The sequence below is a fragment of the Heterodontus francisci genome, chromosome 13, assembly GCF_036365525.1.
Source record: "Heterodontus francisci isolate sHetFra1 chromosome 13, sHetFra1.hap1, whole genome shotgun sequence".
NCBI lineage: Eukaryota > Metazoa > Chordata > Chondrichthyes > Heterodontiformes > Heterodontidae > Heterodontus > Heterodontus francisci.
The window spans coordinates 57,186,758-57,213,166 of NC_090383.1; the positions used below are offsets into that span (position 1 = coordinate 57,186,758).

General features: G+C 42.2%; 1 protein-coding gene across 6 annotated transcripts in view; it reads left to right on the forward strand.

Annotated features, from left to right (window-relative positions):
* usp34 (ubiquitin specific peptidase 34) overlaps window positions 1–26,409 on the forward strand; it is a 405,374-nt gene that overhangs the window by 11,813 nt on the left and 367,152 nt on the right. For all 6 annotated transcript variants that reach the window (XM_068044870.1, XM_068044865.1, XM_068044869.1 and 3 more), the window contains exons 2-3: window positions 23,166–23,253; window positions 25,191–25,614. In XM_068044870.1, the coding sequence (XP_067900971.1) occupies window positions 23,166–23,253; window positions 25,191–25,614 (512 nt within the window). The remainder of the gene's footprint in view (window positions 1–23,165; window positions 23,254–25,190; window positions 25,615–26,409) is intronic.

A 26,409-nucleotide genomic window follows, 5' to 3' on the forward strand; every position in this document is an offset into this window, starting at 1 on the left:
CACAGGGAGAACTTGCAAACTCCACACAGGCAGTACCCAGAATTGAACCCGGGTCGCTGGAGCTGTGAGGCTGCGGTGCTAACCACTGCGCCACTGTTTCCTGTTAGCTAACCAATCTTCTATCAATGTCAATATGTTCTCCCCTACACCATGAGCTTTTATTTTCTGCAATAAACTTTTGATGTGGCAACTTATCTAATGGCTTCTGGAAATCTAAGTACAATACATCCACTGGTTCCCCTTTATCCACAGCACATATAACTCCCTCAAAGAACTCCAGTAAATTAGTTAAACATGATTTCCCTTTCTCAAAACCGTGTTGATTCTGCCTGATTACTGTGAATTTTTCTAAATGCCCTGCTAAAACATCTTTAATAGCTTCTAACATTTTCCCTAAGACAGATGTTAAGCTAACTGGTTTGTAGTTTTCTGCTTTCTGTCTCCCTTTTTGAATAAAGGAGTTATATTCGCCATTTTCCAGTCTAACGGAACCTTCCCTGAATCTAGGGAATTTTAGAAAATTAAAACTAACGCAACAGCTATCTCACCTGCCACTTCTTTTAAGACCCTAGGATGAAGTCCATCAGGAGCTGGGGACTTGCCAGCCTGCAGCTCCAACAATTTGTTCAGAACCACTTCCCTGGTGATTATGATTTTCTTGAGTTCCTCCCTCCCTTCCATGTCCTGACTTACAGCTAATACTGGGATGTTACTTGGATCCTCGATAGTGAAGACCAATGCAAAATAACTGTTCAGTTCATCTGCCATTTCCTTATTATGCATTATTAAGTCCCCAGACTCACTTTTTTTTTTATAGGACCAATGATCATTTTGTTAACTCTTTTAAAATATCTATAGAAACTCATTCTACCTGTTATCTTTCTAGCTAGCTTTCTCTCGTACTCTAATTTTACCTTCCTTATCAAGCTTTTTGTCATTCTTTGTTGTTTTTTATATTCTGCCTAATCTTCTGACCTGCCTCCCATCTTTGTGCAATTATAGGCTTTTCTTTACGTTTGATATTATTTTGAACTGTTTTAGTTAACCGCAGATGGCGGGTCCTACCCTTGGAATTTTTCTTTCTCGTTGAGATGTATTTATTCTGTGTATTCTGAAATATTTCCCCTTGTATGTCTGTCACTGCATCTCTATTGACCTATCCCTTAACCCGATTTGCCAGTTCACTTTAGCTTGCTCTGCTTTCATGCCCTCATAATTTCCCTTATTTAAGTTTAAAATACTGGTCTTGGACCCACTCTTCTCTCCCTCAAACTGAACGTAAAATTCAATAATATTATGATTGCTGCGACCTCGCGGCGCCTTAACTGAGGTCAAGAAATAATCCTATCTTGTTGCACAGTACCAGGTCCAGTATAGCCTGCTCTCTGGCTCCAGAATGTTTGTTCCAAGAAATTATCCTGAAAATATTCCATGTACTCCTCATTGAGGCTACCTCTGCCCATCTGATTTTTCCAGTCTATACGTAGGTTAAAATCCCCCATAATTATCGCGGTACCTTTCTGACAAGTTCCCATTATTTCTTCCTTTATACTCCGTCCAACAGTGTGGTTAATGTTAGGTGGCTTGTACACACTCCCACAAGTGACTTCTTGACTTTATGATTTTTCATCTCTACCCAAACTGCTTCTACGTCTTGGTCTCCTGAACTTGGGTCATCCTCTCTGTGGCACTTATACCATCATTAATTAACAGAGCTACCCCTTGGAATGGCATGTTCTTACCCACTCACTAAGTCTGTCCCTTGAAGCCGCTTTGCATCTTCCTTACAACACACATTCCCACTGAATTTTGTGTCGTCTATGAACTTGGGAATATTACATTTGGTCCCCACGTCCAAATCATTGATATATATTGTGAACAGCCGGGGGTTAAGTTCTGATCCTTGTGGCACCCCACTAGTCACAGCCTGCCAACGCGAGAATGACCTGTTTATTCCTACTCTATTTTCTGCCTGTTAACCAATTCTTAATCCATGTCAGTATATTACCTCCTATTCCACATGTGCTTTAATTTTGCTAACCAACCTCCTGTGGGGGACTTTATCAAAAGCCTTCTGAAAATCCAAGTGTACTACGTCCACCGACTTCCCTTTATTTATTCTGTTAGTAACATCCTCAAAAATTTGCAACGGGTTCGTCAAACATGATTTCCCATTCATAAATCTATGTTGACTGCCCTATCAGATCATTATTATCCAAGTGTCCGTTTATCACATCCTTTAGAATTGATTCTAACAGTTTCCCTACTGCTGATGTAAGTTATGCCTGGGGCTGCATCTGGCATGCTCTCCTACGCTCCTCATCTAACCAGGGTTGGTTCCCTGGCTTGATGGTAGTGGTTGACTGAGGGATATGCTGAGCCATAAGGTTACATATAGTGGTTGAATACAATTCTGCTGCTGATGGCCCATAGCACTTCATGGGTGCCCTGTTTGAGCTGCTGGATCTGTTCTGAATCTAATCTGTTTAGTTTAGTTTAGAGAGACAGCACTGAAACAGGCCCTTCGGCCCACCGAGTCTGTGCCGACCATCAACCACCCATTTATACTAATGCTACACGGTGGTAGTGATGCAACATGATGGAGCATGTTCTCTGTGTGAAGATGGGATTTCATTTCCGCAAGGACTGTGCAGTGGTCTCTCGTACCAATACTATAATGGACAGATTCATCTGTGATAAATAGATAGGTGAGGATGAGGTCAAGTAGGCTTTTCCCTCTTGGTTCTCGTCGCCTGCTGCAAACCCAGTTTGGCAGATATGTCCTTCAGGGTTAGGTGTGTAGTGGTGCTACTGAGCCACTCTTGGTGATGGACATTGAAGTCCCCCTACCCAGAGTACATTCTGTGCCCTTGGTGCCCCCCCAGTGCTTCTTTCAATTGGTGTCCAACATGGAGGAGCACTGAATCATCTGTTGAGGGCAGGTAGTAGGTGGTAATCAGCAGGAGCTTTGAAGGGAACGGTAGCATAGTGCTTATGTTACTGGACGAGTAATTCTGAGGCCTGGGCTAATACTTCGGAGACATTAGTTCAATCCCACTACGGCAGTTGGGGGAATTTAAATTCAACGAATTAAGTAAATTTGGAATGAAAAGCTTGTCTCAGTAATGAAAGTGAAACTACCGGACTGTTGTAAAACCCCATCCAGTTCATTCATGTCCTTTAGGGATGGAAATCTGTCCTTACCCGGTCTGGCCTATGTGTAACACCAGATCCACAGCAATGATGCTGACTCTTAATTGTCCTCTGGCTTGACATGCCATTTGAGTTGTATCAAACCGCTACAGAACAGTGGGTAACAATTGGTCTGGTCGGACCTCCTGGCATTGACCTAGGCACTGAATATGCCAAAGACTCGCCTTTCCCCAGTCGACCCTGCAAAGTCCTCCTCGCTAACATCTGGGAACTTGTGCCAAAATTGGAAAAGCTGTCTCACAGACTAGTCATGTAACAGCCTGACATAGTCATATCACATCCCTGAGTATTTTCTGTCCCCATAGGCAGGTCAGACACAGAGGTGGCGGCACAGTGGTATACAGTCAGGAGGGAGTGGCCCTGGGAGTTCTCAACATTTTCTTCTAACCCATGAAGTCTCGCCACATCAGGTGAAACATGTCCTACATCAGCAATGAGCTAAATGACCAGATTATTTGTTTTAGTAATGTTGGTCAGGACACTGGGAGCATTTTCTTGCTCTTCAAATAATGCTGTAGGATCTCTTAAGTCCACTTGTCAGATTTGTAGGAGGAGCCAAAGTTTCTCATTTGTGGGTACATAATTCTAAATATAAATTATAACTGAAAATCTAAAGGGCAATTTGTCTTTTTATACACAATCAAAATTTAATTTAATAGTAATTTGAAAAAATCTTGAAATCTTGGCGTCGAATTAGCTGTGTTGCTTTATTTGGATAAAGTATTGTTTCTTTGGTATGCTTTATCTGTTCTTGGATGTGCGTGGTACTGCAAGGCTGCATTCATTACCCATCCTTGGTTAGGCTGAGATGGTGGTGAGCCTTCTCTTTGAACTGCTGCAATCTTTCTGAAAGGAAAAATAGATAATTGGAACATCTTGTAACAGTGGACAAAAAGTTCATTTTTTTCAGATCATTTGGAATACAGGTGTGCATTTACATGTTTAACATATAAAACATGTGCTGCATAGTGGTGATTGATAGAGGAACAGATGCTGAATCATAGGTTAGGAAAGGTGACAAAGCTTTGTCAGATAGATGGGTTTTGAGTAAATTATGATTCCTAGTGTAGGATACTACAAAGTTTGAAAAAATGGAGAAAGAACTTCTATTTAGTTTAGTATCTTGTCACGTCCTCTAAATGTCCCTAAGTGCTTAACAACCAATGAATTACTTTTGAAATGCATTTGCTCTTTCCACAAAGTAATAAAACCACCAATTTGCACAATACAAGCTCCCACAAACAGAAAATGAGGTGCATTAATCTCATCCTTTTAATTTTGGTGGTAGCTGAGGGAAGATTATTGGCCACGATCCTCTAAGTTGTGTCTTTGGCTCTTTTACATCCACCTGACCAGTGAGGCGGGACTTTTTTAATAACTTGGCTGAAAGTTGATATCACTAATACACACTTTCTCCACCCTGTGTGCTCACTGCATTGAAATGAAGGCACTTTTTCTAACTTTTGTTCTCTCCTTCTCAGGACCTCTAAATTGTGAAGCTGCTTCCCTTCCTTTTAAAATTGCAGAGTTGTATTATCTAACTGCTATTGCTTGATTTTTTTTTTAAACTTCCATTTTTTTCTTCAATTGTTTCATGAACTTTGAGCCTTGGTGTTTGACTTAATGTCTCAACTGAGAAAAAGATCCTTTATTTTCAGTAGATGAGTGGAGTAATAAAACATTGTGTATGTGCTGCACATTTTTCAAACCTTGCTTTAACGGCTGGGTGTTCTCTCCTCGGGTGTTATTATCACCCCTCACCTCAAAATATCAACCCTTGACCCTTCTCTCCTTGCAAATTACCCCTGTTTCCTCTCAAGTCTTTGAATGTATCATCTCTCAAATCTTTGCTCATCTTTTGTGGAACTCTCTGGTGAATCCTTCCAGTCAGATCTTCTCCCCTGCCAGAGGACCGAAATAACACTCAGTCACACATGGCATCCTATGTGACTGTGTCAAAGGTAAACTATGACTCCTCATCCTTCTCAACCTGTCTGTAGCCTTTGACATGGTTTACCACACCATCATACTCCAGTAGCTGTCCATTGTTGCCCAGCTGGATGGGACTGCACTCACCTGTTTCCATTCTTATCTGTCCAATCTAGCCAGAGAATCACTGTTAGAGACCTGCTTACAAGGTGACCAAGGTTGGGAAATAAATATTCCAGGGTACACAATATTTTGAAAAGAATGGAAAAGGAGGAGGAGGAACCCCCCATAGTAAAGGATGACATAAGGATAGCAGTAAGAAACTATCTTGGTTCACAAGATAAAGTAGAATCAGTATGGGTGGAGATTAGGAATAAAAAGGGTCAGAGAACCGTGGTGGGAGTATTTATAGGCTCTAGCAGTAGTCATACCATTGGACAGAGCATTGAGTAAGAGTTGGAGCTTTTAACAAAGGCAATGGAATAATTGTGAGGGACTTTAATCTTTGTATAAACTGGACAAATCAAATTGGCAAAAGCCATCTGGAAGATGAATTTGTAGAATGCTTTTGGGACAATTTCCTGCAGCAATATGTTGTGGAATCAAGTAGGGATAAAGCTATTTTAGATGTTGTATTAGTAATCTCATAGTAAAATATTCTCTGCGAAAAAGTACACAATGCAATTGAATTCCATATTAAGCTTGAAAGCGACGTACTCCAGTCCCAAACAAGAATCTTGAACCTAAAGCCAATTACATAGATATGAAGGGAGAGCTGGCTAATGTTGATTGGGTAAATAGACTAAAAGGGTTGACTAAAAGGCATTGGAGTAAATAAAAGTGGGAAACATATAAATAAACAATTCAAAATGTTCAACAAATATACATTATGGTTAAAAAAAAAACTGAGCAAGAACAATTACAAAGGAAGTTAAGGATAGTATTTGATTAAAAGAGGAGGTTTATAATGCTGTGAAGAATAGTTGTAGGCCCGAGAACTTGGAGTGTTTTAGAAACCAGCAAAGGGCGACCAAAAAGTTGATGAGGGATAAATAGAACTTGAGAGTAAATTAACCAGGAATATAAAGCAGATTGTAAGAGCTTTTACAAGTGGAAAAAAGGAGGAAAGTAGTTAAAATAAACATTGGTCCCTTAGTGGTAGACATAGGCAACATTATCATGGGGAATGAGAAAATGGCAGAGATTTTGAGGTAGCTGCAGAGATTTTCCAAAATTCCTTTAGATTCTAGAATGGTCCCAACGGTTTGGAAGTTAGCAAATATAACACTGCTATTCAAGAAAGGAGGGAGAGAAAACCAGGAACTACAGGCCAGTTAGCCAGACATTAGTCATTGGGGAAAAAGGCGGAATCTATTATTAAGGAAGTCTCAACAAAGCACTTAGAAAATCATAGTATGATCAGACAGAGTCAACATGGTTTTACACACCATTAACATATTGTTTGCCTTTGCTCCGTGACCTTTTTGGTCAGCTATGTGGCCTGGTCCAATCTGCACCTTCTCCTTTGTTATCTCTTGCCCCACCCCCACCTCACTTGTTTATAATCTGTGACTTTTCTAATATTTGTCAGTTCCGAAGAAAGGTCACTGACCCGAAACGTTAACTCTGCTTCTCTTTCCACAGATGCTGCCAGACCTGCTGAGTGATTCCAGCATTTCTTGTTTTTGTTTCAGATTTCCAGCATCCGCAGTATTTTGCTTTTATTTTAGTGTTTAATTCACTGCCACTTCTCTTCCAGGAATGCCTACCTTGAAGAAGTTCTGCTCTTCTCTCCGGGATTTTCGTTTGTCTCTTTTACCTTGTTCACCTTCATTGCTTTCTATTTCCCTCCTGGTGTTTGATAAGGTATCTACCAAAACTCGTTTTCACAGCCACATCTCCTTCCTCAGTGACTGTCTCCGGCTCCGACTTATTCCACGTGGATTCCAACTGCAGTTTCACCCATCATGCTTTGAAACCACCCAGGATCACAGGTATCTCCGAGAAATACAACGTTCCTCGGACTGCTACTTTCGCCGCATCCTGAGATCCACACTCAGTGCTATGCGCCGCCACATGCACACACTGGACCTCTCTCTCCAGCAGCACCGTCTCACCTTATCTCAAAGCTGTTCTACTCCGCAGTTTCATCTCATCTTACGTCTCATCCGACGCATTAACAAAAAACTTTTTTTCTTCCTTTTCAGGTGTTAAGGAACGCAAGTTCCAGCAGCTGATGGGGACTAATGCCCCTCCAGATCCTCCTTCTGCTTCACTTCCCTCTGACCCCACCCCTTCTGATCTGACCCCTTGCCGTGTATTTACTATACCCTCTGACCTCCCCCTTTCTGATGCTGAGCGTTCTGTACTCAGCAAAGGTCTCAGTTTTATCCCCTTACGCCCCTACCTCAATGAATTTCGCGCTCGGCATGACGTTGAGCTCTTCTTCCGTCGCCTCTGCCTCCGGGCTCACTTCTTCGACCAGAAGTCCTCCCCCCCGACCAGCAGACCCATTCACCCGCCTCCAGCATTCTCCCTCTACCTGGACCCCTCCCCCTGGCCTCTTACCCGCTCTTGATCTCTTCATTGAAAACTGTCGGCGAGACATTGGTCGTCTCAATTTCTCTGCCCCCCTCACTCACTCTAACCTGTCCCCCTCTGAACTTGAGGCACTCCGTTCTCTCAGGTCTAACCTCGACATGGTCATCAAACCTGCAGACAAGGGTGGTGCTGTTGTTGTATGGCGTACCGACCTCTACCTTGCAGAAGCTCAACGCCAACTCACAGACACCTCTTCCTACCTCCTTCTGGACCATGACCCCACCACCGAACATCAAGCCACCGTCCAAAGGACTGTCACTGACCTCATCTCCTCTGGAGATCTTCCCTCTACGGCTTCCAACCTCATAGTCCCACAACCCCGGACAGCCCGCTTCTACCTCCTTCCCAAAATCCACAAACTGGACTGTCCCGGCAGACCCATTGTGTCAGCCTGCTCCTGCCTCACTGAACTTATTTCTTCCTATCTTGACTATATCTTTTCTCCGCTGGTCCAGTCTCTTCCCACCTACATCCGTGACTCTTCTGACGCCCTACGTCATTTTGACAATTTCCAGTTTCCTGGTCCCAACCGCCTCCTCTTCACTATGGACATCCAATCGCTCTACACCTCCATCCCCCACCAGGATGGTTTGAGGGCACTCCGCTTCTTCCTGGAACAGAGGCCCAACCAGTCCCCATCCACCAACACCCTCCTCCGCCTGGCTGAACTTGTTCTCACATTGAACAACTTCTCCTTCAACTCCATGCACTTCCTTCAAGTAAAAGGTGTCGCTATGGGTACCCGCATGGGTCCTAGTTATGCCTGTCTTTTTGTGGGATATGTCGAGCATTCTTTGTTCCAGTCCTACTCGGGCCCCCTCCCCCAACTCTTTTTCCGGTACATTGATGACTGTATCGGTGCCGTTTCTTGCTCCCGCCCCGAACTAGAAAACTTTATCAACTTTGCTTCCAATTTCCACCCTTCTCTCACCTTTACATGGTCCATCTCTAACACTTCCCTTCCCTTCCTCGACTTCTCTGTCTCCATCTCTGGGGATAGGTTGTCTACCAATATCCATTATAAGCCCACTGACTCCCACAGCTACCTCGACTACACTTCTTCACACCCTACCTCCTGTAAGGACTCCATTCCATTCTCCCAGTTTCTCCGTCTCCGACGCATCTGCTCTGAAGATGCTACCTTCCATGGCGGTGCTTCTGATATGACCTCCTTTTTTCTCAACTGAGGATTTCCCCCCACTGTGGTTGACAGGGCCCTCAACCGTGTCCGACCCATTCCCCGCACCTCTACCCTCACCCCTTCCCCTCCCTCCCAGAACCGTGACAGGGTTCCCCTTGTCCTCACTTTTCATCCCACCAGCCTCCATATCCAAAGGATCATCCTCCGCCATTTTCGCCACCTCCAGCGTGATCCCACTACCAGTCGCATCTTCCCCTCCCTTCCCCTGTCAGCATTCCGAAGGGATCGTTCCCTACGCGACACCCTGGTCCACTCCTCCATTACCCCCACCACCTCGTCCCCGTCCCAGGGCACCTTCCCCTGCAATCGCAGGAGGTGTAATACCTGCCCATTTACCTCCTCTCTCCTCACTATCCCAGGCCCCAAACACTCCTTTCAGGTGAAGCAGCGATTTACTTGTACTTCTTTCAATGTAGTATACTGTATTCGCTGCTCACAGTGTGGTCTCCTCTACATTGGGGAGACCAAGCGCAGACTGGGTGACCGCTTTGCGGAACATCTCCGCTCAGTCCGCAAGCAGGACCCTGAGCTTCCGGTTGCTTGCCATTTCAACACTCCCCCCTGCTCTCATGCTCACATCTCTGTCCTGGGATTGCTGCAGTGTTCCAGTGAACATCAACGCAAGCTCGAGGAACAGCATCTACCGATTAGGCACACTACAGCCTGCCGGACTGAACATTGAGTTCAATAATTTCAGAGCATGACAGCCCCCCATTTTACTTTCATTTTTAGTTATTTTTTCTTTTTTTTTACATTTTTACATTTTTTACAATCTTTTTTTGCATTTATTTCATTTCATCTTCGTTTGTTCAGTTTGCTTACCCACTGTTTTTTTCAGGTTGTTTTTCTTCAGGTTTGCACTTGCTGCTGTTCAATATTCAGTGTATTCACACCTAATCTGTACTAATGCTTTGTCTTTCAACACACCATTAACATATTGTTTGCCTTTGCTCCGTGGCCTTTTGTTCAGCTATGTGGCCTGGTCCAATCTGCACCTTCTCCTTTGTTATCTCTTGCCCCACCCCCACCTCACTTGCTTATAACCTGTGACTTTTCTAATATTTGTCAGTTCCAAAGAAGGGTCACTGACCCGAAACGTTAACTCTGCTTCTCTTTCCACAGATGCTGCCAGACCTGCTGAGTGATTCCAGCATTTCTTGTTTTTGTTTCAGATTTCCAGCATCCGCAGTATTTTGCTTTTAGTTACAAAAGGGAAGTTGTGTTTGACAAATTTATTAGAATTTTTTGAGGGTGTAACTAGCAGGGTAGATAAACGGAGCCAGTAGATGATGTATACTTGGTATACCAAAAGGCATTCGATAAAGTGCCACTCAAAAGGCTAATTTGCAAGATAAGGGTGCATGGAGTTGGGAGTAATATATTAGCATGGATAGAGATTTGGTTAATGGACAGGAAGCAGAGAGCAGGAACAAATAGGTCACTTTCAAGTTGGCAGGCTGTACCTAGTGCAGTGCCGCAAGAATCAGTGCTTGGCCTCAGCTATTTACAATCTGTAATAATGACTTAGATGGAGAGACCAAGGGTACTGTACCACACTTGTATAATACTCTTGTGAAGCACCTTGGGATGTTTTACTTTGTTCAAGGTGTTATGTAAATGCAAATCATTGGTTCTGTTTGACTTTTTCCAATTATAACAATTTCTCACAACTTTGCATGTATTTTTTTTGTAACACCATCATATCATCTTTATTCAAAGTAACCTGCTCAGATTTCAAGCAAATACAAGCCTTTCAGAAATATTTGTTGCACGATGCTCACTTCATAGAGGTTAAATGCATATGTTCATGAATATTGAGTGTTCATAACTAAAGTCCCTTACCTTTAGGACTTAAAATCATAGTGTGTATACAGGGTGATCACTCCTGTCCTTAACTACCTAATCAAACAAAGTATTTAAATAGTTAATTTCAATTAAGGTTGCATTCAAGTGTTGTACATTTTCATGAATATCCCTCTGTTTCCTTACGAAGTTAATCACAACAGGATTTTCAAAGTCGGTTGCCTGTAAATGTACCTTTACATAGTGCATATATACTTTATTTACTGCTTTCAATTTGTAGTGTTAAAATTTAGTTGCAGTTGAATTGGCTGAAAACTGGCCTTTGCGATCGTGGGGACCTCAGGAGGAGGTAGAGATGGATCATGCACTCGGCACTTCTGGCTGAAGATGATTGCCAATGCTTCAGCCTTGTCTTTTGCACTCGCATGCTGATCTCCACCATCCTTTAAGATAAAAGATATTATGGAGTCTCCTCCCATTAGTTGTTTAACTTTCCGCCACCCTTCAGCAATGATAATGCTGTTGAATGTCTAGGGGAGGTGCCTAGAATCATTTTTTTTTGAGATGGGCATTGCCTGCCTCTTGTGTAGCATGAATGTTGTCCAGGTCTTGCTGCTTGTGAGCACGGACTGCTTCATTACCTGAAGTGTTGTAAATGGAACTGAACACTGTGCAGTCATCAACAAACATCTCTACTTCTTGGCCTTATGATGGAGGGTATCTCATTGAGACAGCTGAAGATGATTGGGTTTAGGACACTGCCCAGAGAAACCCTGCAACAATATCGTGGGGCTGAGATGATTGGCCTCCAATAACTGCAGCCATTTTCCTTTTTGCTAGGTATGAGTCCAGCCAGTGGAGAGTTTTCCTTCTGGTCCCATTGACTTGAGTTTTGCTAGGGCTCCTTAATGCCACATTCCGTGAAATGTTGTCTTGATGCCAAGGGCAGTCACTCTCTCCTCATTTCTGGAATTCAGCTTTGAAGATGGGATGTTCATAGAGCTGCCTCCTCCTGTTAATTTATTTTTCTACCATCATTCATGACTTTATGCGGCAGGACCGCAGAGCTCTGATATGACACCTTGGAGCAGGAGACTGTGCAAAGGCAGGCAGCGGAGGGCATGTGTAATGTAATTGTAGGGGATTCACTGGGGGGGCGGATAGCATCTTTTGTAAGCAGGATTGAGAGTCCCATGTGGTACGTTGCCCACCTGCTACCAGTGTGAGGGACATATTGAACGGGCTTGAAAGGATATTGAAGAGGGTGGAAGAGGATCCAGTTATTGTGATCCTTGTTGAGACCGATAACATGGGGAAGAGTAGGCAAGAGGCCCAATTTGGAGAGTACTAGGAACTAAATTAAGAAAAGGGACCCTTGAGGGTTATAATTTCTGTATTATTACCTGAGCCAAGCACAAATTGACATAGCGATAATCAGATTAGGGAATGAACCTGTGGCTGAAGGAGTGGTCTGGGAAAGAGGGGTTCCATTTCATGGGACACTGGTATCAGTGATGGGACAGGAAGGAACTTTACCATTGCGGTGGGCTCCACCTGAACTGACCTGGGACCAGGGTGTAAGTGGACAGGATAAATAGGGAAGTCATGAGGACTTTTAAACTAGTAAGTGGCATGGTGGGGGTGAGGGCTCAGGTGGAAAAAGTAGGACAAATAATAGTTCAAAAACAAATGAAAGGGAAGAGAATAAAGTTAGTCAGAAATTGTGCTACAGGCACCACAAGTAAAGGGAAATCTAAGATGTGAAGTAATTAAACCAGGAGAGAAGAATCAAAAATGTATGAGTAAAACATTGCGTAGAAGGGCAGGTTAGGGTGCGTGGCCCAAATAAGCTGCCTTTATACAAACGTACGGATAATGGGGAACAAAGTGAATGAATTACAGGTGCAAATTTAACTTGAAGGGTATGACATGGTAGCTATTACTGAGACATGGCTGCATAATCTCATCTCTGAGATAGTTGAGGCAAATGTAGAGGTTAAAGCAAGCAAGTCCAGTAGGCAGGCCGGGCAGGACAGGGAGCGTGGAAGGTCTGGTAGGCTAAACTGCATTTACTTTAATACAAGAAGCCTTACAGGTAAGGCAGATGAATTCAGAGCGTGGATCGGCATATCCACGTATGTGATGATATAGCTATTATGGAAACGTGGGTGAGGGATGGGCAGGACTGGCAGCTCAATGTTCCAGGGTACCGATGCTTCCGGCGTGACAGAAGTGGAGGTAAGAGAGGAGGGGGTGTTGCACTATTGATTAAGGAGGACATCACGGCAGTACTTAGGAGCATATATGTAGGGAAATCACAGATAGGTGTAGGAATTATAGGGTTGTAATAGGTGATTTTAACTTCCCTAATATTGACTGGGACTGCCTTAGTGCTAAGGGATCAGATGGGGAAGAATTTGTGTGTCCAGGATAGTTTTCTGAAGCAGTATGTGGATGGCCCTACTAGAGAAGGGGCTACACTCGACTTCCTCTTAGGAAATGAGGCTGGGCAGGTGGCTGATGTGTCAGTGGGGGAGCACTTTGGGACCAGTGACCATAACTCTCTTAGCTTCAAGATAGTTATGGAAAAGGATAGGACTGGTCCTCTGGTTGAAGTCCTAAATTGGGGGAAGGCTAATTTCGAAGGCATCAGACAGGAACTCTCAAAAGTTGAATGCGAGAGGCTGCTTACAGGTAAAGGGACGTCTGGCAAGTGGGAGGCTTTTAAAAGCGAGATAGGAAGAGTTCAGGGCTGGCGTGTTCCTGTTAGATTGAAGGGCAAGGCTGGCAAGTTTAGGGAACCTTGGCTAATGAGGGATATTGAGGGTCTGGTCAGGACAAAGAAGGAGGCATATGTCAGGTATAGGCAGCTGGGATCAAGGGAGTCCCTCGAGGAGTACAAGGGATGTAGGGGTACACTTACGAAGGAAATTAGGAGGGCGAAAAGAGGCCATGAGACTTCCCTGGCAGATAAGATAAAGGAGAATCCTAAAAGATTCTAATAAGTATATTAAGAGTAGGTCCCCTTAAGGATCAGTATGGTAATCTATGTTTGCAGCTATGGGAAATGGGCGAGGTCTTAAATGAATACTTCTCGTCTGTATTTATTATGGAGAAGGTCATGGAAGCTAATGAGTTCAAGGGAGGGAACAGCGATATCCTGGAGCATATCAACATTACAAAGGAGGAGGTGTTGGAGGTTTTGAAGCGCATTACCGTGGATAAATCCCCAGGGCCTGACCAGGTGTATCCTAGGATGCTATGGGAAGCAATGGAGGAGATTGCTGGTGCCCTGGCAGAGATTTTTGTATCATCGTTAGCCACGGGTGAGGTACCGGAAGACTGGAGGATAGCTAATGTTGTGCCTTTTATTTAAGAAGGGCAGCAGGGATAAGCCAAGGAATTACAGGCCGATGAGCCTTACATCAGTGGTGGGAAAGTTATTGGAAGGGATTCTGAGAGACGGGATTTATATGCACCTGGAAAGGCATGGTCTGATTAGGGATATTCAGCATAGCTTTGTGCGTGGACAATCATGTCTCACGAATTTGATTGAGTTTTTTGAGGAGGTGACCAAGAGGATTGACGAGGGCAGGGCGGTGGATGTTGTCTACATGGTCTTTAGCAAGGCCTTTGACAAGATCCCGCATGGTAGGCTGGTCTGAAAGGTTCGAACACATGGGATCCAGGGTGAGCTAGCCAATTGGATGCACAATTGGCTTGGTGATAGGAGGCAGAGGGTGGTAGTGGAGGGTTTTTTTCAGTTTGGAGGCTGGTGACCAGTGGTGTGCCGCAGGGATCGGTGCTGGGCACTCTGTTGTTTGTCATATATATTAACGACTTTGATGTGAATGTAGGGGGCATGATTAGTAAGTTTGCAGATGACCCCAAAATTGGTGGTATAGTGGACAGTGAAGAAAGTTGTCTAAGGTTACAACAGGATATAGATCAACTGGGAAAGTGGGCAAGGGATTGGCAAATGGAATTTAACACAGACAAGTGCGAAGTGATGCATTTTGGGAAGTTAAACCAGGGCAGGACATATACAGTGAATGGCAGGGCCCTGGGGAGTGTTGTTGAGTAGAGAGACCTTGGGGTGCAAGTACATAGTTCTCTGAAAGTGGCAACACAGGTAGACAGGATGGTGAAGAAGGCGTATGGCATGTTTGCCTTCATCGGCCGAGGCATTGAGTGCAGGAGTTGGGACGTCATGTTACAGTTGTACATCACGTTGGTTAGGCCGCATTTGGAGTACTATGTGCAATTCTGGTCGCCGCACTACAGGAAAGATGTGATTAAGCTAGAGAGGGTGCAGAAAAGATTCTCAAGGCTGTTGCCCGGTTTGGAGGGCTTGAGTTATAAAGAGAGATTGGTTAGGTTGGGTCTGTTTTCCCTGGAGCGAAGGAGGCTGAGGGGAGACATGATAACGGTATATAAAATTGAGAGGCATAGATAGGGTAGATAGCCAGAGTCTGTTTCCCATGGGAGGGTGACTAAAACTAGGGGACTTAGATTTAAGGTGAGGGGGAGGAGGTTTAAAGGGGATCAAAGAGGTACATTTTTCACACAAAGAATAGTGGGTATCTGGAATGAGCTGCCAGAGGAGGTGGTGGAGGCAGGAACAGTAGCAACATTTAAGAGGCATCTGGACAGGTTATTTGAATGAGCAAGGCATAGAGGGATATGGAATTAATACAGGTAGGTGGGATTAGTATAGATAGGCTTTATGGTCGGCCGAAGGACCTGTTTCTATGCTGTACGACTATGACTCTAGAACGGTCAGGACTGGGAACTAAATATACCATGTTATAAGGTCTATAGGAAGGATAAGGAAAATGGTTGGGGGGGGGTGGCAGGGAGAAGTGTTTAAGGATGAAATAATTCAATGATGGAGGATATAACAAGAGGTAAGGAGGCAGTGGGGACTATATGGGTAGAATTAAGAAATGGAAAAGGATTTAAGGATATAGTTTTGTTTTGGCCTTCTGGTAGCAGCAATGAAATGCATAAATTGAGATTAGACAAGCATGTAGCAAAGGCAGCATGGTTTTAATGGGGAATGTTAACTTTGATATACATGAGGATGAACAGACTAGCATATATATCAGAAAGATGGTAAATATCTTGTATGTTCAGCATAGTTTTCTGCAACAGTATGCCCTTAAGCCAACAAGGGGCATACCATACTCTATTAAATAATGAGCCAGATTTAGTTAACAGCCTAACTGTGTGTGAACATTAATCGTGATCATAATATGAAGGAGTTTATTGTAGTGTATGAAAGGGAGAAACAACAGCTACTAAGATTCTAGAATTAGGTAAGGCTGACCAATGGATGAGACAGAGATTATCCCCAGTTAACTGGGCAAATCTGTTAATGGGTAAAATGACATATCAGTGGGAGGATTTTAAAAAAGAATTTGTGATACAGAACTAGTTTATGCCTCTATGGGGCAAGAGCTTTACTTGCCAAAAAACAGCCACGGAGCACTAAAGAGATAAGAAAAAGTATACAAAAATGCAAAAAAAGCACAGACCCTGGCCAGTGGAAGAGATAGAACTGCAAAGGGTGACAAAACAGAGTGACAAAATGGGAATGTGAAAAGAAATTTGCAAGGTGTAGCAAAATCAACACATTATACATTTCAGTAGCCATATGGCCTCTTGAAAACATAAGGGTGATATTGTCAATGAAAATTAGGAAATGGTGTACATGTTGAATGATTACTTTGCATCAGTTTCTTTTACAATAGAGCAAGAGGTGAGCATGCCAGAAATCCCAAGGAAACTAATAAATCAGAGATGGGGACGCAGCAAAATGAATGTAAACAAAATAATGGTGCAAAAGAGTGGCAAATTCCCAGGACCAGATGGTATACATCCCAGGGCTTTAAAGGAAGTGGGTGAGAATGTTGTTGATGTCTTAACTATCATCTTCCAGTGTTCTCTTGATTCAGGAACTGTTCCTTTAGATTGGAAAATGGTGCATATCACTCTGGTATTTAAGAAAGGTGAGAGAAGGAAACCAGGGAATTATAAACCAGTTAATCTCGCATCTGTTGGGTAAATTACTAGAATGTATAATTAACGATGGAGTAAGTGAACACCTTCAAAATTTTCAGCTGATTGGAGAAAGCCAGAATGAATTTCTGAAGTGTAGGTCATGCCTGATGAACCTTATTAAATTTTTTTGAAGAGGTGACTAAAGTAGTGGACAGGGACTGTCTTATGGATGTTTTTTATATGGACTTCCAGAAGACATTTGATTAAGTCCCTCATAAGAGACTGTTAGCTAATGTTGAAGTTGACTGAATTGAAGACAAATCATTGACCTGGTTAGGAAATTGGCTGAGTGGCAGGAGTCGGAGAGTAGGGATAATGGGCAGGGTGTGACTATTGGTGTCCCGTAAGGATCTATGTTGGGGGCCTCAATTATTCATTCACTGTATTTATTAACAACTTGCATGATGGGATAGAAAGCGACATATCCAGATTTGCTGATGACACTATGAAAGATGGCATTGTAGGCAGTGTAGATTGAAGCATAAAATTACAAAGAGATATTGATAGATTAAGTGAATGGACAACCCTGTGACAAATGAAATTCAGTGTAAGCAAATATGAGGTCATCCACTTTGGACCTATAAAAGGGATAGAACAGAGTACTTTCTAAATGGTAAAAGGCTAGAAATAGTGGAGTCCAAAGAGACTTGGGGATCCAGGTACATAGATTAAAATGTCATGAACAGGTACAGAAAATAATCAAAAAGGCTAATGGAATGCTGGCCTTGAATTCTAGTCCTCTAGATATAAAGGGGGTAGAAATTACACTGCAGTTATACAAAGCCCTGGTTAGACCACACTGGGAGTACTGTGAACAGTTGCAGGTGCCACCTCACCTTAGGAAAAATTGACCTTGGAGAGAGTGCAGCATAAATTTACCAGAATCGTACTTGGTCACCAAGGATTCAATTATGTGGAGAGATGGCGCAAACTAGTGTTGTATTCCCTGGAACTTAGATGGTTAAGGGGTGATTTGATCGAAGTTTTCAAGGTATTCAAGGAATTGGATAGAGAGAAACCTTTTCAGTTAGGTGGGGAGTCTAGAACTAGGAGACATAGTCTAAAAATTAGAGCCATACCTTTTTAGGAGTGAAATTTAGAAACCCTTCTACATACAAAGGGTGCTGGAAGTTTGAAACCCTCTTCCACAAATAGCCATTGATGCTAGATCAATTACTTTTAAATCTGAGTTTGATAGATTTTTGTTAACCAAAGATGTACGGGACGTGGGGCAAAGGTATATGTAGATGGGTTACAGATCAGTCATGATCTCGTTGAATGGCGGTACAGGCCTGAGGGGCCAAATGTCCTACTCCTGTTCCTATGTGTTGATGTTGAGTGCTTTCACTGTTTATTGCTGGGTGTACTGTTCTTGGATGTTGGATATTTTAGTTTGAGTCTTGTTTGCATTATGTTTCAACCTTCAGACGACCTGCAGTGGTTCAATGAGGCTCATCACCTTTAATCGGGCAACTAGGGATGGGCAATAAATGTTGGCCTTGCCAACAATGCCCATATCCTACAAATGAAAAAAAAGTGCAAGCATGTGTGTTTTTTAAAAAATAATGTATGTGTGTATAATATTTCCAGGCAAGAAATTGAGATAACAGGTAAACATTATTTGGTTGGCAAATGCTTCAGAAAACATATTGGAGTGAATTAGTGAGAAGCATTAAATAAATCTGAAGTGAAATGGTAACTGTGTTCTTAAGAAAATTACTTCTGTGAGAACTGGCTTTTTAAAAAAAAACTTCAGTTACTCGAGTCTCCTTGTTTGATATGAAATGAATATGTTTTGTGTTTTTCCTGATTCTGTTTAGGTGTGCATACACAAGTTCTTGGAGTTTGCTTAATTGGTAGGGTATGGTAGCTTAATAGTTATGGTACTGGCCTAACAGCTGGTCATCAGTTCAAATTCCACCATGACAAGTTGTTTGGCTGAATTTGTTAAATCTGGTGATTTATCTGGTATCAGATAAAATAGTCTTGAGAGCTGTTGAATTTTCATTTAAAAACAACTGGTTCACAAATGTCCTTCAGGGAATGGAACCTGTCACCACTACTCCATGTAGCCTACATCTCACTCCAGTCCCACGCTATATGGTTGACTCAATGTCCTCGACATCTAGGGCTGGACAGTAAATGCAGCCTTGTCAGTGTCACCCACGTAGCAAGAACAATTTTTTTTAAAAGTTGTGAGCCTTTTCTAAATTTTATCTTTTGCCTGTCAGCGGGCCTCCTGTTGTCCATTGAAGGGTTTTCAAATTTTAATGTTCCTGCCTAATAGCAGGGAATGGGGGTGACACGTTGGCAAAGATGAACTTCAAAAATCTTTTTGTTCCTGGCTCATGGAGAGAGGCAAAACGCTGAATAATCGACTGTTCCTGCCGCTTTTTGGTCTGTAAACATGTTGGCAACACCTCTCTCCTGGCAGCAATAGTGTCACAGCCGCTAAAGGACCTGGGAGCTAAGTCCCAGATTCTTAATCCTCCTCCACCACTCTCTCCCCGCCCCTCACAATATTCCTATGCTTGGTTGCTGCAGTGGTCCCAAACTGTACCCCTCTGCCAGTACTCCAGAATACTGCAAACAAACACTCCCACGTGATGCTAACAAATCTCACCACATGACCTCCTTTTCTCTCCAGAATCAATCACATAGCCCAGATATTGTGGTAATGATAAAAGTATCAGTGTTCGCCGTCATCACTCCTCTGAAACTGACAGCAACTTCTGGAGTTCATGCGTGTGCAGTGATATGCAGAAATCCAGAATTTGCTGCCTATATGTCCCCATAGGATGTTGTCGAGGACATTGAGTCAACCATATACCACTTGTTATAGCATATGCTTTGAATCTCCCAATTTCTTTCTGTACTGGAAAGAAACTCCAATCTTCTGTTGCATTACTATTGGTGAGTTGGAGCTTCTGCTGTTTTATAACAAAGATATTGAGCCATATATTAGGCTCGCTCATCTCTAAGCTGCCACAGTTTTTTTTTTTCATTCGCCCCAGTTCTTTTATGAAAAGTTCTACTAACCTAGAGCCAGGTATCTATAAACTGCTAAAATTACTTTTGATTTGTCTGTCTATAGATAAATTTACCAAGGGAATACTGGATCAATGAGCTTAAAGAGGCAATCCAGTTTTTAGCTAAACAAAATTTGCTGCCAAATTAATGGTGAGATTAATGGAGCTCACTGTTTAATAATCATAGAACATTACAGCACAGAAGGAAGCCATTTGGCCCACCGAGTCTGCGCCAGCTCTTTTGAAGAGCAACCCAGGTTGTCCCATTCCCTTGCCCTTTCCCCATATCCCTGCAATTTTTTTTCTTTCTAAGTATTTATCCAATTCCCTTTTTGAAGGCTACTGTTTAATCTGTATCCACCACCCTATCAGGCAGTGCATTCCAAATAATAATCACTCCTTGCATAAAAACATTTTTCCTCGTGTTGCCTGATTCTTTCGCCAATCACCTTAAATCTGCCCTCTGGTTATCGACCCTTCAGTCATTGGAAATCAATTGAATAAAGGGAAACTATCTAAACACTTCATGATTTTAAACACCTCTGACAAATCTCCTCTTGGCCTTCTCTGCTCTAAAGGAGAACAACCCCAGCTTTTCCAATCTATCCATGTAACTGTAATCCCTCATTCCTGGAAATATTCCAGTAAAACTCCTTCTGTATACTCTCAAGTCTTCACGTCCTTCCTAAAGTGTGGTGCCCAGAATTGGACACAATATTTCAGCTGGGGCCAAACTAGTGTTTTATACAGATTTAGCATAACTTCCTGGCTTTTGTGCTCTGTCTCTATCTATAAAGTCCAGGATGCCATGTTTTATTAACCTGTCCTACCACCTCCAAAGATTTGTGCACAAGCATGCACAGGTGTCTCTCTCGTACCCCTTTTTTAAAAATTGCATTATTTAGCTTGTATTTTCTTCCTATCAAAATGTGTCACCTCACACTTCTCAGTTGTAAATTTCATCTGCAATGTATCTGCTTATTCCACCAGCTTGTCTGCCCTCTTGAAGCCTATTACTATCTTCCTTACCACAATTTTAAGTTGTCATCTGCAAAATTAAAAAAAAACCTACCCTGAAGTCCAAGTTATTCATGTATGTCAAAAACAGCAATGGTCCTAGTGCTGAACTGTATACCTCCCTCCAGTCTCAAAAACAGCTATTCACCACAACTGTTTTCTATCGTTTAGCCAATTTTGTAGCCATGCTGGTACTGCCCCTTTTATCCCATGGACTTCAGTTTTGCTGACAAGCCTCATCTGTGGCACTTTATCAAACACCTTTTGAAACTCCATAAAGACATCAACTGCACTGCCCTCAACCACCCTGCAGTTACTTCATCAATAACCCCAATCAGGTTTTTTTTATTAGTCCATGCTTGTTGAAGTGGCTATTAATTTTCTCCTGATTACTGCTTCTAAAAGCTTCCCCGCCTTGAAGTTAAACTGACTGGCCTGTAATGGCTAGGTTTATCCTTCTCCCATTTTTTGAACAAGTTTTTTGAATCCTTTCATGGGTTATGAGTGTCGCTGGTGAGGCCAGCATTTGTTCCCATCTCTAATTGCCCTTGAAAAGGTGGTGGTGAGCTGCCACCTTAAACAGCTGCAGCCCGTCTGGTGTAGGTACATCCAGAGTGCTGTTAGGAAGGGAGTCCAGGTTTTTGACCAGCGACAGTGAAGGAACGGCAATATAGTTCCAAGGCGGCTCAACAAGAAGAACTGGAGCAAACACAATGATACCAAAGTGGAGGAGTTTCTGAAGGATGCGTGGCTGCAGGAGCGGACGGTCGGTGGTCTTGTGTCTGAAAAGACTGTTGACATAGGAGATGAAAAGAAAGATCTGCTCCATAATAAAGGAAAATTGAAGCTTGTCTGAAACTACTTATGATGTTTGGCTTGGAGGGGAACTTGCAAGTGGTGCTGTTTCCACGCATCTGCTGTCCTTTGACCTTCTAGGTGGTAAAAGGTTGGTTGGAAGGTGCTGTCGAACGAGGCATGGTGAGTTGCTGCTGTGCATCTTGTAGATGGTACACACTGCTGCTACTGGGTACAGGTGGCGAAGGTGGTTAATGGGGTGACGATCAAGCGGCTGCTTTGTCCTGGATGGCATTGAGCTTCTTGAATGTTGTTGGGGCTGTACTCATCCAGGCAATTGGAGAGCATTGCATCACACTCCTGACTTGTGCCGAGTAGAAGGTGGACAGGCTTTGGGGAGTCAGGAGGTGAGTTACTCACCGCAGAATTCCCAGCCTCTGACCGGCTGTTGTAGCCGCAGTACTTAACTTAACTGGCTGGTCCAGTTAAGTTTCTGGTCAATGATAACCCCTGGGATGTTGATGGTGGGGGATTCAGCATTGGTAATGCCATTGAACATCAAGGAGAGATGGTTAGATTCTCACTTGTTGGAGATGGTCATTGCCTGGCACTTGTGTGGTGCGCATGTTGCTTGCCAGTTATCAGCCCAAGTCTGAATGTTGTCCAGGCTGCACGTGAACATGAACTGCTTCAGTATCTGAGATGTCTCACGCATGGTACTGAACACTGCGCAGTCATCAGCGAACATCCCCACTTCTGATCTTATGATGGAGGGAAGGTCCTTAATGAAGCAACTGAAGATGGTTGGGCCTAGGATGCGACCCTGAGGAACTCCTGCAGTGATGTTTTGGGGCTTAGATGTTTGGCTTCTGACAACCACAACCATCTTCCTTTGTGCTAGTTATGACTCCAACCAGTGCAGAGTTTCCAGTCCTGCAGCACCTCTGGCATCATCCCTGTATCTAAGGAGGTTTGGAAGATTGTGCCCAGCACCTCTGCAATTTTTACTTATCTGTCAGCAACCTAAGATGCATTCCATCCAGACCAGGTGACTTATCCACTTTAAGCCTTTCTAGAACTTCCTGTTTAGCTATTTTTGCCTAAATTATATTTAATTGAATGGCAGAACAGGGTTGAGGGGCTAAATGGCCTACTCCTGTTGCTATGTAAAATATTTTGTGTCTTATTAATAGGAATTAATTCCTATTCACTGGAGGTGGATAGACAATAGTTGACTATGGTTACCGCAGTGATAAGAGTGAACTGTCAAAATTCCTCCATGAGAAAATGGTGATGAGAACAAGGAACTTGCCACATAGAGTGGTTGAAGCAGCATTGTATTCAAGGGGAGATGTGATGCATACATGAAGGAGAAAGGAAGACGGGGATACAGGGGCAGGTTGGGAAGATTATGGTTGGAGGAGGCTCATATGGAGTATGAACACTGGCAGGCCGAATAACCCATTCTTGCACTCTACATTGGATTGATGAATTTTGTTGTTTTCTCCCTATAGTATCTGAAACAGAAAGTAATGAAGGGTTGCAGCTTAAGAAGGAACATGCTCTCAAGATATTCAATTACATCAACTCTTGGACACAAAGGTATGTTTACTTTTTATTTATAATATCTGTATGAATGATCTTGTAGTAACTACACTACATTTTTCTGTTTGTGAGTCATATAGAGAGGCATTAATTGCACTAAAGTCTTTGGAGAAAACTGAAAAAAAAAAGTTCTTTTGGCTTTCCTGAATTTCAATTTTAATGGCCAAGATTTTATATTGATATTCTATCTTGAAAATGGCTGTGGGTTACAGTGTTCCGTTTAAAATGCATTATAAGTCCCTGGGGCAACTTTACATTGGATTTCCCTGTGATAAGTATAAAGTCCATAGGCAGTGTTGTGACTGGGGTTTTCAACATTAAATTTTTAGCTAACGTTTGCAATGTCTAACTATAGTAACATCCAGGCTGCTGATACAATAGCTGCTATTTTATACTTTGAGTCTGCATGCAGTTTCAAGTCTGGCCACCAAGTGTTGCTATGGAGCTGCCTGTGGGTTTGAATCTCCACTGCTCCACTCAGTCCTGTTGGCGCAGGTAAGAAGGAAATCACACATCTGAATCAAAATAAAATGTGTTTTTAAAAAAAAAACTCCCCCATATACCTTACATGAACATTGGAAAGTTTTTCCTTGACCTCCAGTCATTGAGTGAATTTTGGACCCCATAGTTGGATTCTCAGAGAGCTACATGCCCTTGTTCCATGCATCAACACTCTATGAAGTGTATGTGCCCAACTGGGCTATGGTTGCGCAGTGTGCCTTTTGCCATTATCTTGTGTAATATATTTCATATATCAAAATTAAACAAAGGCCTCCATATTTGTCTGCCAAATCCTTTAAATCTGTGCATGATCCAGTTGTGCACTCTTTCTTGCATAAAATGATTTTTAACTAAATGCAGTACTGTGATTTGCCAAATTTGGCCTGGGTTAACAAAATGTACTTGAAACATGGTGCAGCCATTCCTTACTTGTGCTCAGAACAAGATGGACAAGTACAGCAAGGGTAAGAAACTATATCAAACTGGATATTGCTGAATGCATATTGATACTGGTCAAATGTGATCATGTAATGAGGCCACTTTAGTGGGAACAGGCCTGTTTTGAATGGTGTAATCTGGCATTGAGAAATTGTTGGTACCAACGGGTAGAGAAATGTTTGGTGCTGAACTCTTATGCGATTCACCCATAGAAATAACTCCGATCTCCCATTAGAGAAACCTCCACTTGGAGGTTTTTGAATATTGCTGCTGGAGCAACCCTAGTGCAGTAAACTGGTGGTGTTTGCATTCTGCTTACAGAATGATATACACAAGGCAGTCCAACTAAATGTGACAGACTCTAATTCATTTTGCTGGCAGATTAGAACTTCCCAAGACGGGGATTACTTCAAATGAACATTTGTACTGCTACTTTGCTATGTGGTGCTTGAATTTTGTGTTGACAATTTTAGTCTCTGGTATTCAAGTATGAAGTTTATAAAAAAAAAGGTTCTCCGGAATATCTCTTGGCACACACATTTTGTATTGAGAGTGCATTTTGTGAATAAACTTTCAGATTATAACATTTTATTTTTTTAAGTCTCTTTTTGCTGTCATCTCATTCTTGCATTCTAGTCTGATGTCAGAATTGCATTGAATACCCTTGTCACATGATGTAACAATGTTCGATCTTCAGACACCGTTCTGGGATTTTTTTTCACTTTTACTGTGTTAACAGTAAACTGCTGTTCTGATTTTTGCAAAAATAGATGTCTACAATACATTTTAGAGATTCTAAACTAACTTTAACACTGTCATAATTATTTTCACTGTCATGACAGGTAAGGATTTTTCTTCTCAACCCTCACTCCCTTATCTAAGTCATAAATGCATTGATTTTTCAACGGAATTAGCATTTGGGTAGCTTTCCCTAATATTTTGCCCAAGTTTTATGTTTGCTGTAAAACTATTAATCCTATGTTTCCTCCTTATAGGCAATGTCTTTGTTGTTTCAAGGAATACAAGCACCTGGAAATCTTCAACCAGGTGGTTTATGCCCTTATCAATATGGTGACTGCCCAAGTCCAAGCTCTCCAGGACCAGTTATGTAAAATTTGCACTAGTAATGATTCATCGTGGCAGGATCTGAATCAGCAAACCCATGAACAAGCTAATCAGGAAGGCGAATGTAATAAAAATGGAGAAGATATTGGTCGGAAATCAAAGGATTTTGTGGAGAGAAAAGCAGATAATAGAACATGTGGGAGAACTGAGGAGGTTTCTGCACGGAGCACTGATCCATTTAGCATGTGGAGTACAGAGGAGAAAGAAAAGTTGCTGTTATGTGTGGCAAAGATATTTCAGATTCAGTTCCCTTTATATACTGCCTACAAACATAACACTCATGCCACTATTGAGGTATAGTGGATTTCTTTGCTGTATCAGTTTTTAAATGTAATCCATTAATTTTTATTTTTTGCAAATCACTAACTTTGTGTGTTATATATAAAGTTGAGTTTTTAACTTGCCCGAAATTGGTTAGGTGTGGGAAAACTTACGAAGTATTATGTGTATAACTTGCAATGTAAGGGAAGAAAAGAAAGTCAGAAATTGCTTCAAATAATTCAAGTAATAGTTTTGGCCTTTTTTTGTCATGCTTGATGTTTCCATGTTAACTTTGTGTTTTGTTAAAGGGGTGGGGCTACCATTGATTTTTGAACTGAGTTGTAATGACATGAACTGTTGATAATGGATGTGAATATTAGAGTAAATAGAAATTAATTTTCATAGTAATTGGAAAAACTTTTGCTATGCAGACAACTTGTGTTTAATACACTGAACATTTATCCTCAAACGTTTTTGCACCAAATTAATTTTGTGGGTGGGGAAGAGAACAGCAGTCTGAAGGATAATGTTTCTGAGATCAGTTTTTGTTTCTGCCTTGGTGGCAGCTTACTACTTCCAGCTAAAATGCACATTTGAAGGTTTTTTAATCAGGTGATTCTGATTTTAAAAACTTGGTTTTACTCATGATTGACCAAGAGCTTTGTGTCTGTGGTCATGCACTCAAATGAAAGGAAAAAATAATTTCAAATGTTTATTGAGTAAAATTGTTAAGCAGGTTGAAGTACTGGTTGGAGGAATTTTTGTTTAACGCATGAATGGATTTGCATGCCAGTGTCACACAGCATGATTTGACCTGATGGTGCTTGT